The sequence below is a fragment of the Panthera tigris genome, chromosome C2, assembly GCF_018350195.1.
Source record: "Panthera tigris isolate Pti1 chromosome C2, P.tigris_Pti1_mat1.1, whole genome shotgun sequence".
In the NCBI taxonomy this organism is placed as follows: Eukaryota; Metazoa; Chordata; class Mammalia; order Carnivora; family Felidae; genus Panthera; species Panthera tigris.
In genome coordinates, this window is record NC_056668.1 from 73,283,228 (window position 1) to 73,299,748 (window position 16,521).

General features: G+C 40.7%; 1 protein-coding gene across 1 annotated transcript in view; it reads left to right on the forward strand.

The window, feature by feature from the left end:
* LSG1 (large 60S subunit nuclear export GTPase 1) overlaps window positions 1-16,521 on the forward strand; it is a 36,773-nt gene that overhangs the window by 707 nt on the left and 19,545 nt on the right. The window contains exons 2-5 of the mRNA XM_007090979.3: window positions 1,253-1,379; window positions 7,679-7,799; window positions 7,976-8,062; window positions 8,609-8,695. Of these exons, the coding sequence (XP_007091041.1) occupies window positions 1,253-1,379; window positions 7,679-7,799; window positions 7,976-8,062; window positions 8,609-8,695 (422 nt within the window). The remainder of the gene's footprint in view (window positions 1-1,252; window positions 1,380-7,678; window positions 7,800-7,975; window positions 8,063-8,608; window positions 8,696-16,521) is intronic.

Sequence of the window (16,521 nt, forward strand, 5' to 3'; positions counted from 1 at the left end):
ACTCATACTCCCAGGTATTTGAGATTCACTTGGTTTTCCGTAAGAACCTACGCTAAAATAAAAAATATCCCTAGTGCTAACTCCCTGCGAGCCACTCTCACACCCTCCGATTCCCATCCGTTCCCTGGGCAGAGTAAACGCATACAGGGCTCTGCAACAGTCAGCAGGTCCAAGTTACTCCGTAGATTACTGATAACTTTTCATTGATTTTGAAGGAATTTGTTGTATATCCTTTAGGAAGTGGTAAGAAGATTGAATATGAATTCTAAACTGGATTCTAATCCTTACTCTGATTTTTTCTTTTTCTTTTTTTTTTTTTTTTTTTTTGCTGGCCTGTGGCCTTAGACCACCTAATCTTTTAACCTTCAACTTTGCAATTTATTTGTACCTGTGCTGAGCATGTGGCTAGAATAGTGTTTATCAAACTCTGTATTGCTCCTGGAAATTAGTTATGTAAGTCCTATCTACTCGTTTTTTAACCCAACAGGATAGAATTCAAAATATCAGTGTATTACATGTGATGAGGTAACTCTGCTTCAGGATTCTGTCGTTTCTATTTTGCCCTACTGAATGGCACAGAATTGTATCACTCTGCGGATCACAGCATTTGGAGGACTTTGTAACATGTTAAAAAAAAATTTTTTTTTAATGTTTGTGTATTTTTGAGAGAGACAAAGAGAGACAGAGCATGAGCAGGGGAGGGGCAGAGAGAGAGGGAGACACAGAATCAGAAGCAGGCTCCAGGCTCTGAGCTGTCAGCACAGACAGAGCCCGACATGGAGCTCGAACTCACAAACTGCTAGATCATGACCTGAGCCAAAGTCGGACGCTTAACCAGCTGAGCCACCCAGGCACCCCTAAACATGTATTTTTTACTGTGGGTCTCCATCAGAAATTTTCTACGACATCTGCCAGGATCAGACAGTCTGGATTCAAATCCTACCTCTACCACTTATTAGCAGCAACTCTGGGCAAGTTATTTTTATTTATTCAAGACTGTTTCCTCATCAGTAAAATAGAGTTAATAAAATTTATTTCAAAAGGTTTTGAAAATGGAAAGGTTTTGAATGGAAAGTGCCTGTTAAGAGGTAAACAGGTGCTCTTTTAAGTGTTAGCCAGTATTAATATTGACTCTAAAGGGCCTGACACCACTCTCAAGACCACAGAATAGTTCCTTGGGAGTGTAAAGTTTCTTCAAACGTCAGAGGCAGAAGAGAGCAGCTGTCTTATTTACCCTGTGTTTTATTCATAGTTGCACACAAGTGAGCTCAATGATGGCTACGATTGGGGTCGTCTTAATCTTCAGTCAGTAACTGAACAGAGTTCCCTCGATGACTTCCTTGCAACTGCAGAACTTGCAGGGACAGAGTTCGTAGCTGGTAAGTGGCTTATTTCTGAGTACATGGGACACTGGTCACCTTTCCATCTTTGCTGACTAGGTACAAATATGTCTGCTTGGAAGTGTTCTGTGGACCCTAGTAAACTCATAAACCTGGGTGGCTCAGTCGGTTAAGTGTCCGACTTTGGCTCAGGCCATGATCTCATGGTTTGTGAGTTCAAGCCCTGCATTGGGCTCTGTGCTAATAGCTCTTCTGTCTCCATTTCTCTGCCCCTCCCCTACTGGTTCTCCCTCCCTGCCCCCCACCTCTCGAATAAATAAACCTTTAAAAATAAAATAAACTCATAAATGAGCTGTCTTTAAGCAGAGTCACATATCCCAGAAGAACGTGGGAATGTCTACTCAAGTAGAATCAAGCTGTGAGGTTCAGAATGTGCCACAGTTTTAAAATTAAGTCTAGGGGCGCCTGGGTGGCTCAGTAGGTTGAACGACCGACTTTGGCTCAGGTCATGATCTCGCGGTCCATGAGTTCAAGCCCCGCGTCGGGCTCTGTGCTGACAGCTCAGAGCCTGGAGCCTGTTTCAGATTCTGTGTCTCCCTCTCTCTGACCCTCCCCCGTTCATGCTCTGTCTCTCTCTGTCTCAAAAATAAACATTAAAAAATAAATAAATAATAAAAAATAAAATTAAATTAAGTCTAAAAACACCTTCAGATTATGTACCTCATTATATCAAAAAACTCAATCTCTTGTGGGATAAAGACCAGTCAACATTATGGTGGACAATACCAGCACTTTCCAGAAAATGTTTTTTTTTTGTTTTTTTTTTAAAGTTTGGTTATTTTTGAGAGAGAGAGAGGCAGAGTGCAAGCAGGGGAGAGTCAAAGAACGAGGGTTTTTTTTAATGTTTATTCGTTTTTGAGAGACCGAGTGTGAGTGGGGGAGGGGCAGATCCCAGGCAGGCTCCAGGCTCTGAGCTGTCAGTACAAAGCCTGACTCGAACCCACAAACCACGAGATAATGACCTGAGCCCAAGTCAGATGCTTAACCGATAGCTACCCAGGCGCCCCCAGAAAATGTTTTCTGATACCATACCATAGTTAGAAGCAAAATCCTGGGCCTGGTGCTGTTACTTAGGCAGTTTGAATTGTGTTTTAAAGTACTTGTTGACACAGGGTTGTGAATTATCCATGCACGTAATCTGTTTTAGTCACTGCTGTCCTTTTTTTTTTTTTTTTTGGTATCTGTCTTCTAAGCACAGAGGTAGCATTATAGACTATTTCTATTGCTCTTTCATTATGATAAGTGTTATTGTGTTGTTTAGCAAATTCATTGATTTGTTTAGATGCTTTTATTGGGCTTCAGCTACTATCAGGGATTGTCTTGGGTACTGAGAGTACAATGTTGAATACGATGATTTTATTTCTGCCAACTTTTGTTTTAGGTGCTATGAAAGAAGTCTGTAGCAAACAATGGGATCACAAAAGATGTAGTTAGTATTCATTCTGTCTGAAAGAGGACTGGGGCCACTCAAGAAAAGCTCTATGCTTGGGCTGAGTCTCAAAGGGTGACACAGGTGAGATGACACAGGACAGTATACGTGAGCAGGCAGAGGACTCCAGCTAAGATGTGAGCAGCAGCTTACTTTGTTCAGAAAATGGCTAGAAGTTGGCCTTGCAGGTGCTTGAAGTACACAGACACAGGATGTGATGAGCAAACACAAGGGAGGTGGGCAAGGGTTTTATTTTATTTTATTTTATTTTTTAATGTGTATTTATCTTGAGAGAGAGCAAGTGGGGGAAAAGGAGAGAAAATCCCAAGCGGGCTCTGAACTGTCAACAGAGAGCCCGATGCAGGGTTCAAACTCAACGAATCGGGAGATCATGACCTGAGCTGAAATCAGGAGTCAGACACTTAACTGACCCAGGCGCCCCAGCAAAGGCTTTAAATATTAAAAATATTGAAAAGTAGGGCTTTTAAAGGAGTCTTTCTAGAGGCTTAAGCAGGTATGAAACATGATTCTAGATTTCATTGTTTTGAAAGGTCACTGATGGATTTTGAAGAGGAATGACTGTCCAGCAAGAAAAGCAGGCCAGACAGAAATAGTAGTAGAAAAATGGCACAAAAAATTGGAACAAGATTACTAGGGAGATGTAATAAACCAGACTTTGTGGAAGGGAGTGGAGTGAGTGAAGAAGAGTGAGGAGAGGTAGAGCCATCATTGGAGGAGAGAGAAAAAGGAGTAGAAAAAGAGGGAGGTGGGTGGGGCACCTGGGTGGCTCAGTCAGTTGAGCATCCAGTTTTGGCTCAGGTCATGATCTCATGGCCTGTGAGTTCAAGTCCCACATCAGACTCTGTGCTGACAACCTGGAGCCTGCTTCGGTTTCTGTCTGTCTCCCTCTCTCTCTGCCCCTCCCCCACTCATGCTCTGTCTCTCTCACTCTCAAAAATAAAATAAAAACATTTTAAAAACTGAAAAAAAAAAAGGATAAAGAAATCGAGTTAATGAGCGTGTTGTATTCTTTTGAGATACTTGACTATGGCAGAGAGGTTGTGTGTGTGTGTGTGTAAAAGTTATCAAGGTTAATAAACCTATGCATAGGTTATAGGGTGAGAGTGAGCAGAGAGAGGTTGAATATACATTTGGTTTGACAGGATCAAAAATTTAAAGTACGTATTTCATGACCTGGTGTTTCCAGTTTTCAATACTTGTCCTAGAGCAGTGGTTCTCAAATTTTAGTGAGCATCACAGTTACCTAGGAAACAGATTCCTGGGCCCCTCCTCTGGAGATTCAGTAGGTGTGAGTTGAGCCTGAGAATTTGCATTTCTCAAAAGTTCCCAGATGATGCTGTATTTTAGCAATGAACACTTGGAAACAACCTAAATGTTCAATAGGTGGGAAAATGGCTAAACTGTGGTATAAACACACTGAAATACTCTGTGGCAGTTAAAAAGAATGAGGTAAGTTTCTGGATACTTAAGTGAAGGATCTCCATGACCTGTTACACTAAAAGACCCAAGTTGGGGCACCTGGGTGGCTCAGTCAGTTAAGCGTCCTGACTCTTGATTTTGACTCAGGTCATGATCTCGTTGTTCATGAGTTCGAGCCCTGCGTCGAGCACTGTGCTGATGGTGCAAAGCCTGCTTGGGATTCTCTCTCTTCCTCTCTGCCACTCCCCTGCTTGCGTGAGCTCTCTCTCTCCCTCTCCCTCTCAAAAAAAAAAAAAAAAAGATCAAGTTGTGGAATAGTGCATATAGTGTGGTACCATTTACATTAAGAAAATAACATGACCAATCTATATATGTATGTGTGTATTAGGAAACAACTTGGACGCCCACCCATTTAATGGATAATCTCAAGGGAGGGAACCAAGTTTGTAGGGGTGGGCAGAAGGTTGGGAGTTGGCTATAGAGAATGTTTGCCTTACTTTATTTTTGAATGTTTTTACAAGGAAGGTTTATGTATTGTGTAATTAAAATTTTTAATTTTTTTTTTTTATTGTTTTATTTTTGAGAGCAAGCAGGGGAGGGGCAGAGAGACAGACACAGAATCTGAAGCAGGCTGCAGGCTCTGAGCTGTCAGCACAGAGCCCGACATGGGGCTCATCTTTGGGGGAGGGGAGAGGGACTGGAGATGAAGCCAATCATAAAGGCCAGTGATTTAATCAAGTGTGCCTACATAGTGAGCCTCCATAAACCTTTCAAATTCCATTAAAATTTCTCATTAAAATTTATTTCGTACATTTTTCTCTCTCTCCCTCTGGGCCTCTCCCCTGCTTACATTCTCTCTCTACAATAAAAAAATAATTTAATTTTATACTTTTTCTTCCTTTCCCTTAATAATGAATGTGGAGGTGATAGAATTTTGTTTCAATTCTCTGTAGCCTGCAGACACTGCTGGACACACAGGGATAGGGATTCTTAACCAGGAAACTACATATTTCACCTGTGTGTGAACCCTGCAGATTGCATGCTAAATTTACGTGTGTGTGTGTGCACGCACGTGTATGTTTTTGGATTGGTTGATCAGTGATTTTTAAGTACATTTTCATGTGAGTTCCTGACCTAACAGAGGATTGCAGAATAATGACAAATGCTAAATGTTCTTTGGGAACTCTTTACTTTTAAAAGATGGCACAGGTAGTGCTCACTCCTTTTTTTCAGCAAATAAGGAGAAAACGTGATGTTGTGGTAACATATTTTGTCTTCACCCCCTGATTCCTGATACAAGAGCTTCTAAAACCCTTGTTGGTAACTTCCTGAGTCAGGGGTGAGAGGAGTGTCTTTTGTTACTCATAATAATCCCCTTACAATTTATTAACTTCCTGAGTTTATGCTTATGAGGAACTAGTGGGTCCCTAGGTAGGTTCTGCGCAGGGCTGGTTGCAGTAGGAACCAACCCTGTGATTATGGGTTGCAATTTTCAGGACCTCAGAAGAGGTGCTAGAGATTGGGCTAAACACCAGTAACCAGTGATTTAATCAATTGTACCTGTGCAATAAAACCTCCATAAAAGCCCATTCAGAGACTTGGCATCTGAAGTGGAACAGTCTTGTGGGACTGAGCCTTTAAACCTGTAGAGTGTGACACTAACTCTTGATAGTGTCAGAATATGATGGAATTGTAGGACATCGAGTTGTTGTCAGAGAGTTGGAGAGCTGGTTGCTGGTGTGGAAAAATGCACCCATTTGGTGTCAGAAGTGTTGTAAGTAAAAACAGTTCAGAGACAAGTGGCTGTATTGTGTTACTTGCAGCAACCCTGAGAGCATTGCTACTGAAATCAGAAGGGATACTTGGCTTTTTTAAGGTTAGGAGGTTTGGTAGCGGGTGCAGTAGAGTAAGGAATTTTAATGTTGAGTTGGAGGGTGGTTGTACCATATGGTTTTAGCCAAATAAGGAAGGAAATGAAGCTTTGAGCTGGATGTGGGACTGGGAAAAGAGGAAAGAATCAAGAGGGTAGAGGCATGGACAGAGGTTAGACACAGCAAAGTGGGAACGTCAGGTGGGGGATCACCATTGGAAGGAGAAAGAATTACCAAATATGGGGCTAAAGGGGTGTGTGTTCTGACTTGGTTGAAGATGGCATGAATGACAGTAACGGTTGGGTGGACTGTACTCTATGTTACTGGAGTGTGCAGACCAAGGTCATAGATGGTGTTGTCAGTCTGACGGGTAGCAGGTAGCACTCTGCTTGAAGGTCAAGAGGAACACTCCTAAAGGTGTTCTGTTGTGTTTGAGTAGGACCTTCCCTTAGCAATTAGGTAAGAAGTTTAACTGGCTTCTCTCAATGGAATCCTCTGCCCATGGAGACTAGGTGGCTATGTGTGGTGAAATAGAGAGGCCGAGAGCAACTTGGGGGGATAGGGCCCTAGAGCAGGGCTCTCCGTAGTTTATACATGAACTTGACATTTATTTTATTCCTTTCAGTTGTTATACAGCATTAATTGTGGGCATTCATCATAAATATCTTACATAAATTGTAGCTGTGTAGTAGTTGACCGGTTTTAACTGGAGTGAGTCTTTTTGCTGAATCTTTGCTTCCCCACCCACTCTTATTGTCTTTAATTATTCTCTATGTGTAAAATGAGATTGGTTGTGCTGAATCTTTGTAATCCCTTCCCACTCTTACGGTTTGCTTCCTTGAAATGCATTCAGTATATGGAGTTTTATAAAATTAGTACTTGAAAAGATGGTTGACCTTTTGAAAGCTTTAGTAAAGGTTTTTTTGTTTTTTTGTTTTTTGTTTTATTTATTTATTTATTTTTGAGAGAGAGAGATCAAGCAAGCAAGCACACACACAAAGGAGGCGGGCAGAGGGAGAGGGGAAGGATCTTAAGCAGGCTCCACGCCTAGTACCATGCCCAACGTGGGGCTCAATTTCAAGACCGTGAGATTGACCTGAGCCGGATGCTTAACTGACTGAGCCACCCAGGTGCCCCAAGATTTTTTCTTTCATTCCTTTTTTGGAAATTATTTATCCAAGGCTGGAGGCATCTAAATCAAGAAAGCTTAAAGGGACACCTGGGTGGTTCAGTCGGTTAAGTGTCCGACTTCAGCTTAGGTCATGATCTCACGGTTTGTGGGCTCTGACCCTGAGTCAGGCTCTGTGCTGGCAGCTCAGAGCCTGGAGCCTGCCTCAGATTCTGTGTCTCCGCCCCTCCCCTGCATATGCTCGCTCTCTCTCTCTCTCTCTCTCTCTCTCAAAAATAAACATTTTTTTTTTTTTTAAATCAAGCTTAAATTCTGTTTTAGGTACTGTATTTTTAGTTTTGCAGGTAGTGATCAGTATTCACTATCTATGTTGTCACTTCAGTAACAGTATTTTCTTTTCTCTAAACAGAGAAGCTGAATATTAAGTTTGTGCATCCGGAGGCTAGAACTGGACTGCTGTCTTTCGAGGAGAGCCAGAGAATTAAGAAACTCCATGAAAAAAACAAACAATTCCTGAGTGTACCACGGAGGTGAGTTGAACAAGAATGTGGGACATTATAAGGCATAACAAGACCCCTGAGTATAAAATTTTTAATTTGGTGTTCTCTTTTTGCCTGTTTCCTTTTCTCAGCTGTCATTATTAAATCCAAATCCCGTTTTATTTTGGTAACTCGTGGATTGTTTTTTCCCTCTATAATTGTTTCAGACCAAAGTGGGACAAAAACACTAGTCCTGAAGAACTCAAACAGGCAGAGAAAGATAACTTTCTAGAATGGAGACGTCAGCTTGTCCGGTGAGTATTAGAAGATAGGAAGATTTGTCTTGAAATTCTGAGTCTGACATTTTGGTGTGTTTGCACTATTTGCATTTTGAAGGTTTGATTCTTTTAGAAGGGAAATGGTAGATTTCTTCTTATAAGTGTGGTTTCTTTGTGCAACCAGCATTGCTGGGTACTCATGCATCTTTGCCCAGAGATGGTAAATTGACTACTCTGCTCCATTCCTGGCCTTCTCTCTTTTTCATACCCTTCTGTAACCATTAGTCATCCTGGAGTTGATCACCGCTCTCTTGAGCATTCCTCCAGAAAGAGGTGCGTGGGAGAAATGTCATTTTGTGTGCTAAACTTCCAGGGCTTAAATAGATTAAGTATACAATTTCAAATTTGATTTTCATATTGACTCAGTAGAAAGTATATAAAAACAATTTGATAGTATTTGTGTGCGTGTGTGGGGGTGTGTGTGTGAGCTTATTTTTTAATGCAATTAATTTGAGTGTTTATACTACTTGAAACCATCAGTTATAATCTGGCAAAGATATAAACTTTTCATTCTAAAGCCAGGCTAGAAGAGGAACAAAAGTTACTATTGACTCCATTTGAAAGAAATTTGGACTTTTGGCGCCAGCTGTGGAGGGTGATTGAGAGAAGGTAAGTTACCATTTTCTTTTTGTGTAACCAAGACATTAGTAGTATTATATTAATCATATCTGGATGTTGATGAATGCTCATAGGCTCACGGGGCGGGGTGCTCAGGGCTTAAAGTATGCAAAAAGCTATTGATAATTATTATAAAAACTGAAAATAAGATGCTGTATTTCTTTTAAAATACTGATTTTTTTTTTCTTTTTTAGTGAACACTTTGAGAGCATGTAGGAATGGTAAATGTTTTCTGTAAGATGAGTTCTAAAGTACCTACAGTTATTTCAGCAAATGTCTGTTGAATCCTATTGGAAATATGGAAACTATGGGTGTGAACAGGAGTAGGTGTCTGACCACAAAGAGAAAATATGTTGGGCAGTGGGCATCAGGGGCACACAAAGGAATGAAGTGCAGTCTTGTCAGATGATTCAATACCCAGTAAATCCAAAGTGCTTATGATTCTTGCTATGTTACAGATAGAAAGGCAGTGGGCTGTGTTCTTACAGAGGAAGGAGCAGCTGATAAGGATTGGGCAGAATCAAGGAGTGGTTTATTTTAATTGGAATTAGTGGTGATGGTTGCACAACTTTGTGTATATACTAAAAACCACTGAATTGCATACTTTGAAAGGGTTAATTTTACCTCAATTATAGGTAAGAGGTGGATTATACCTCAATTTTTTTTTTTAAGTCATTTACATGCCTTCCCCATCCTGCTCCCTCAGGGGCAGAGACAGGGCTATTGGGCTGGAATATGGGGAAGTCACAGTAACAAGGCAAATCTCTAAGTCTGAAAAAAAGTAGAAGCTTGCTGCTGGTTCCCAGGCTCTGTGCAGGCCCCTTTGATTCAGTTAGGCTTCAATGAGGTTTGGGAAGACCCACTATGATTCTTCTGGGAACTTTGGAGCAGAGTGGATCTCTCCTTCAGTGCCTCATTAGCAGTTGAAGATGTGGACTGCTGAAATGCCTGTTTTCTTATTTCCAAAGAGAAATAATAAGCTTTAAAGTAATGAAACCTCACCTTGGAATACTCCCATCTGCACATTTACAGTATTGTTTTTTCTGTTTGTTTTTTTTATTTTAGATTTTCTGTTTATTATATTGTCTGTCTTTCCTCTCTGTTCCTTTTTTTTTCCCATTTATTCTGGTTTCTGACTTTTATGTAAGAGGCCTTTCTCACATGTCAAGCGATGTTTATTGTCTGTTTGTATCTAAGAATGAAGCATTACAAAGGGGATTGACAAGACCACCTGTTTGGATGGAATTTGCCAACTGGTGACTTCACTGTATAGGACTGAACAGGGATCAGTTTTATTTTGTTGGAATACCCCAAGATGTTAGGCTCTATGGGTGTTTTCCCTAGATCCAGTCAGTTTCTTAAAGATAAAAATTCTCTCCTACTGAGAACGTCGCTAAAGGTGGGAGTATAATGCAAGGTGTGTGGGCATGTTCACCATTGGGTATGTAGGCTTGTTTAATCCACCCTTTTTCAGTATAGCATCTCTTTCCCATCTTCTCCTGTTGCTTGAGGTTCCAATTCTGGAGACTCTTGGGTTCATTTTCTCTATAAGAAACCCTAGCCATCTGCTATTGGAATAGGAGAATCAGGCGGTGTAACTGCCAGACTGAACGGAACAGAAGAGAGGACCTAAGAGCTCCTCACCAGATTGATGTCAGTCCCATTCTTCACCCTTGCCTCAAGGCCTTCATCTGATGCCTCTAGTCCCGAGCTCCCTCAGGGCTCTGAGGCGTGAACAGGCTTCTTGATTGCGCTACCATGTCTCAGTTGCTGCTGTTCTTTCTTTCTCTTTATCCTAACGAGCATCAGAGTTTGCTTTCGTTTTTGTAGGTTTTAAGAGGGAACAGAGGTAACCATATGTGTTCCTTCTTCCACATTTGACAGACTTTTTATGTCCCTAAATAAGCTACTGGTTTCCCCAGAGTGAGCCTGTAGCTTCAATAGATTTACAATATTACTTGTTCTGTTAGTTTTATTATGTTGTATTTTTCTGTTTATAAGAGAGAGCGTATTTCTAGCTCAGTATAGTTTAGATCACATGGAAGTGGATCTGAATTACATAGAAATATTTTTTTTTTTAATTTTTTTTTTTAACATTTATTTATTTTTGAGACAGGGAGAGACAGAGCATGAACAGGGGAGGGCCAGAGAGAGGGAGACACAGAATATGAAGCAGGCTCCAGGCTCTGAGCTGTCAGCACAGAGCCCGACGCGGGGCTAGAACTCAACGGACCGCAAGATCATGACCTGAGCCGAAGTTGGCCGCCTAACCGACTGAGCCACCCAGGAGCCCCACATAGAAATATTATTAATAAAGGGACTACTGCCACATTTTTTAACAGGAAATATTTATTGATGTGTTTTGCATAGCAGATGTCTCCTGTTTGGTAATAGGCTAGCTAAGCCATCTGGCTCTTTAATTTCGAGAGTCGTTATTGGAAAAGATTCGATGTATACCCTGTAATTGAAATGCAGGAAGCTGCTGGGGCACTGAGGGCAGAACACCGTATTCCAGTAAGATAAGTCATTATTGTGCTGCATGAGCCTTTTCTGATATACAGCACTTTGCATGTGCTAATTCAGCACATGAAGCAACTGCCTTTTTTTTTTTTTTTTGATGTTTAGTTTATTTTTGAGAGCAAGTGTGAGTGGGGGAGGGGCAGAGAGAGGGAGGCACAGAATCTGAAACAGGCTCCAGGCTCTGAGGTGTCAGGACAGAGCCCGACGCGGGGCTTAAGCCCATGAACCATGAGATCCACCGGAGCCAAAGTTGGACACTTAACCAACTGAGTCACCCAAGATCCCCAAAGCAAGTGGTCTCAAGTTTGTCTTTTCTTCCTAGTGTTTCTGAGCTCATTATTGTTTCTCTGTGTTTGCTGGGTAGACCTAATGTTTGTGGACCTTTATTAGGTTTATTAGGTTTTGTCCATGTTTTGCAGTCATTGTTGCATTTACTGTTAAATCCTCCCAGTTTGAAAGTGGTAGCTATTACCTTAAAGAAGAAATACTGGGACCCACTTAATTACAGAACTTAATAATTTGTCTTAAATTAGCAAGTCTGTGAGTTCCTTTGAATCACATTATGAAGCTGGAAATTGAACTAGTCTGAAAGAAAATGAACTGTGAGGGGCACCTGGGTGGCTCAGTCCTTTAAGCATCTGATTCCTGATTTCGACTCAGGTCATGATTTCTCACTGTTCATGAGTTCGAGCCCTGCATTGGGCTATGAGTGCAGAGCCTGTTTGGGATTCTCTCTCTCTCTCTCTCTCTCTCTCTCTCTCTCTGTCTCTCTGTCTCTCTGTCTCTCTGTCTCTCTCTCTCTCTCTGTCTCTCTCTCTCTCTCTCTCTCTCTCTGCTTATCCCCCTCATGCACGCATGTGCACACTCTTTCTCTCTCAAATAAACTTTAAAAGAAAGAAAGAAAGAAAGAAAACGCACTTTGATTGTCAAAGCCCTGCCTTATATGATAAGCTTGACTTAATACATTTCCTCAATGTCCAGCCTAGTTGCATAAGCATTACCTCAGAACAGGCCAACCAGACATGGATTTTTAGGAGACTGCCGTAAGTACGTCTGCAGCTTATTTCCTTCCTTCCTTTCTTCCTTCCTGCCTTCCTTTAAATCCAAGTTAGTTAACATATAGTGTAATAATGGTTTCAGGAGTAGAATTTAGTGATTCATCACTTACTTATAACATCCAGTGTTCATCCCAAACAGTGCCCCCCTCAGTGCCCATCACCCATTTAGGCCATCCCCCTGCCCAACACCCCTCCAGCAACCTTCCGTTTGTTTTCTGTATTTTAAGAGTCCCATATGGTTTGCCTCCCTGTTATTTTTCCTTCCCTTCCCCTATGTTCACCTGTTTTGTTTCATAAATTCCACATCTGAGTGAAATCATATGATAGCTATCTTTTCTGTGACTTAGTTCGCTTAGCATAATAACATTCTAGTTCTGTCCACGTTGTTGCAAATAGCAAGATTTCATTCTTTTTGATCACTGAGTAATATTCCAGTGTGTGTCGCACACATAGGTATACCGCATCTTTTTTCATTCATCAGTCATGGACATTTGGGCTCTTTCCATAATTTGGCTATGGTTGATAGCAGTGTTATAAACATTGGAGGGGGGGTGCATGTGCCCCTTCAAATATGCATTTTTGTATCCTTTGGATAAATACCTAGTAGTGCAATCGCTGGGTCATAGGGGAGCTCTGTTTTTAATTTTTTGAGGAACCTCTCCCTACGGTTCTCCAGAGTGATTGCACCAGTTTGCATTCCCACCATCAGTGCAAAAGTGTTTCCCTTCTCCGCAGCCTCACCAACATCTGTTGTTTCCTGAGTTGTTCATTTTAGCCATTCTGACAGGTGTGAGGTGGTATCTCAGTGTGGTTTTGATTTGTATTTCCCTGATAATGAGTGATGTTGAGCATTTGTTTCATGTGTCTGTTAGCCATCCAGATGTCTTCTTTGGAAAATTGTTTGTGTCTTTGGTCCATTTCTTCCCTAGGTTATTTGCTTTTTGGGTGTTGAGTTTGATAAGTTCTTTATAGATTTTGGATACTAACCCTTTATCTGATATGTCATTTGCCTATCTTCTCCCTTTCTGTCAGTTGCCTTTTAGTTTTGTTGATTGTTTCCTTTGCTGTGCAGAAGCTTTTTATCTTAATGAGGTCCCAATAGTTCATTTTCATTTTTGCTTTTGTTTCCCTTGCCTCTGGAGACCTGTCTAGTAAGAAGTTGCTGTGGTCAAGATTAAAGAGGCTTTTGCCTGCTTTCTCCTCTACGATTTTGATGGCTTCCTGTCATACGTTTTGGTCTTTCATCCATTTTGAGTTTGTTTTTGTGTATGGTGTAAGAAAGTGGTCCAGGTTCATTTTTCTGCATGTCACTGTCCAGTTTTCCCAGCCCCATTTGCTGAAGAGACTGTCTTTATTCTGTTGGATATTCTTTCCTGCTTGGTAGAAGATTAGTTGGCCATACATTTGTGGGTCCATTTCTGGGTTCTCTATTCTGTTCCATTGATTTGTGTCTGTTTTGTGACAGCACCATAGTGTCTTTGATGATTGCAGTTTTGGTACACAACCTAACCTTACACCTAAAAGAGGTGGAAAAAGAACAGCAAATAACGCCCAAAAACAGCACAAGAAGGAAAATAATAAAGATTAAAGCAGAAATCAATGATAATGAAATTAAAAAAAAAATAAACAGATCAACGAAACTAGGAGCTGGGTCTTTGAAAGAATTAACAAAATTGATAAACCTCTGGCCAGATTGATCAAAAAGAAAAAGGAAAGGAGCCAAATAAATAAAATCACGATTGAAAGAGGAGAGATCACAACCAACACCGCAGAAATACAAACAATAATAAGAGAATATTATGAGCAATTATATGCCAACAAGTTGGGCAATCTGGAAGAAATGGATAAATTCCTGGAAACATATAAACTACCAGAACTGGAACAGGAAGAAATAGAAAATTGGAACAGACCCATAACCAGTAAAGAAATTGAATCAGTAATAAAAAATCTCCCACAAACAAGAGTCCAGGGCCAGATGGCTTACCAGGGGAATTCTACCAAACATTTAAAGGATAGTTACTACCTATTCTTTTGAAGCTGTTCCAAAAAATAGAAGTGGAAGGAAAACTTCCAAATTCATTCTGTGAGACCAGCATTACCTTGATTCCAAAACCAGACAAAGACCCCACTAAAAAAGGAGAACTACGGACCCAATTTCCCTGATGAACATGGATGCAAAAATTCTCAACAAGATACTAGCAAATCAAATCCAACAATACATTAAAAAAAAAAAAAATTACTTTGATCAAGTGGGATTTATTTCTGGGTTATAGGGGTGGTTCAGTATTCCCAAATCAATCAGTGTGATACATCACATTAATAAAAGAAAGGATAAGAACCACATGATCCTCTCAGTAGATGCAGAAAAAGAATTTGATGAAATACAGCATCTTTTCTTGATAAAAAATTTCAAGGAAGTAGGTATAGAAGGAACATAGGTCAACATCATAAAGGCCGTATATGAAAGACCACAGCTGATATCATCCTTAATGGGAAAAAACTGAGAGCTTTCCCCCCAAGGTCAGGAACATGACCGGGATATCCAATCTCACCACTGCTGTTCAACACAGGACTGAAAATTCTGGCCTCAGCAATCAGACAACAAAAAGAAAAGGCATTCGTATTGACAAAAAAGAAGTTAAACTTGAACTCTTTGTAAACAACATGATACTCCACTTTTGGAAAACCCAAAAGACTCCACAAAAAAACTGCTAGAACTGATTGATAAATTCAGCAAAGTCACAGGATGTAAGCTCAATGTACACAAATTGGTTGCATGTCTTCTATACTCTAATAATGAAGCAGCAGAAAGTGAAATCAAGGAATCAGTCCCATTTACAGTTGCACCAAAAAGACCTAGGAATAAAATATGTAGGAATAAATCTAACCAAAGAGGTAAAAGATCTGTACACTGAAAACAAAGAAAGCTTATGAGAGAAATTGAAGAGGACACAAAGAAATGGAAAAGCATTTCATATGCTCATGGATTAGAGGAACAAATATTGTTAAAATGTCTATACTAACCAAAGCAATCGACACATTCAGTGCAATCCCTATCAAAATACCACCAGCATTCTTCACAGAGCTAGAACAAACAATTCTAAAATTTCTATGGAACCATCTATCTCTTCCTCCCCCGCTTGCACTCTGTCTCTCTCTCAAAAATAAATGAAGATTAAAAATAAATGGGGTGCCTGGGTGGCTGAGTCAGTTGAGCGTCTAACTTCGGCTCAGGTCATGATCTCAGTTTGTGGGCTCAAGCCCTGTGTCAGGCTCTGTGCTGACAGCTTGGAGCCTGGAGCCTACTTCAGATTCTGTGTCTTCCTCTCTCTCTGTTCGTCCCCCACTTGCACTCTGTCTCTCTCTCTCTCTCTCAAAAATAAATAAAGTTAATAAAAAAAAATTAAATTTGTATGGAACCAGAAGAGATCCCAAATAGCCAAAGTAATGTTGAAAAAGAAAACGAAAGCTGGAAGGATCACAATTCCAGACTTATTTCCTTCCAGTGGCAGTTGCGGCTGCCCCTTAGAGCATCTTTCCTAGCCACAGAGGCAGGATGGGAAGGGTGATCCTCCCAGGGAAGTGAGATACTTACTCTTGCAGTGCTAGGGTGCTGTAGTCCCCACTACATTTGTGAGGGCTTTAAGGAGCTTGTATCAGCTACAGAAGGTTCTCTTACTACTACATCTTCTATGTGACGGAAGTTGGACTCATCATTCCTGCTTCAGTGTGGCATCTTAAGTTGATATTTTCCTGTTTTGTATTTGTGCCATTTAAACACATTGTTGGAACTGATGGATGATGATTTGCTGGATGTATGCTTTCTCTTGTCAGCCCTGGGTTTAAAAAACTCACAGGCTTTGATAGTGGCTGCTATCAGCAAGTGATTTATTAGTTTTCTTTTGAGGTCTTAACGCCAGTGTGGATTAGGTACTGAGTATGCAGTAGACCTCATCTTGGATTGAAGTATTTGGAATACTCTTTTGCCTCACCAGGAGAGTTTACTAGAAGATCCAGTTGAAGTTTTAGCAATGAAACATCATCAGGGTCTTCTCGGACATAAAACAGCAAGAGAATGTTATGATTACAGGCATGTTCTCTGGTCCAGACAAAGTTCCCTTCGAGCTCCATCAGGAGTAGCTGGTGACCTTAGACAAGTTACTTAACTGTCCTAAGCTTCAGTTTCCTCATATATAAACGGGATAATTATACCTTAAAACGATTAATGTGCCAAGTGCT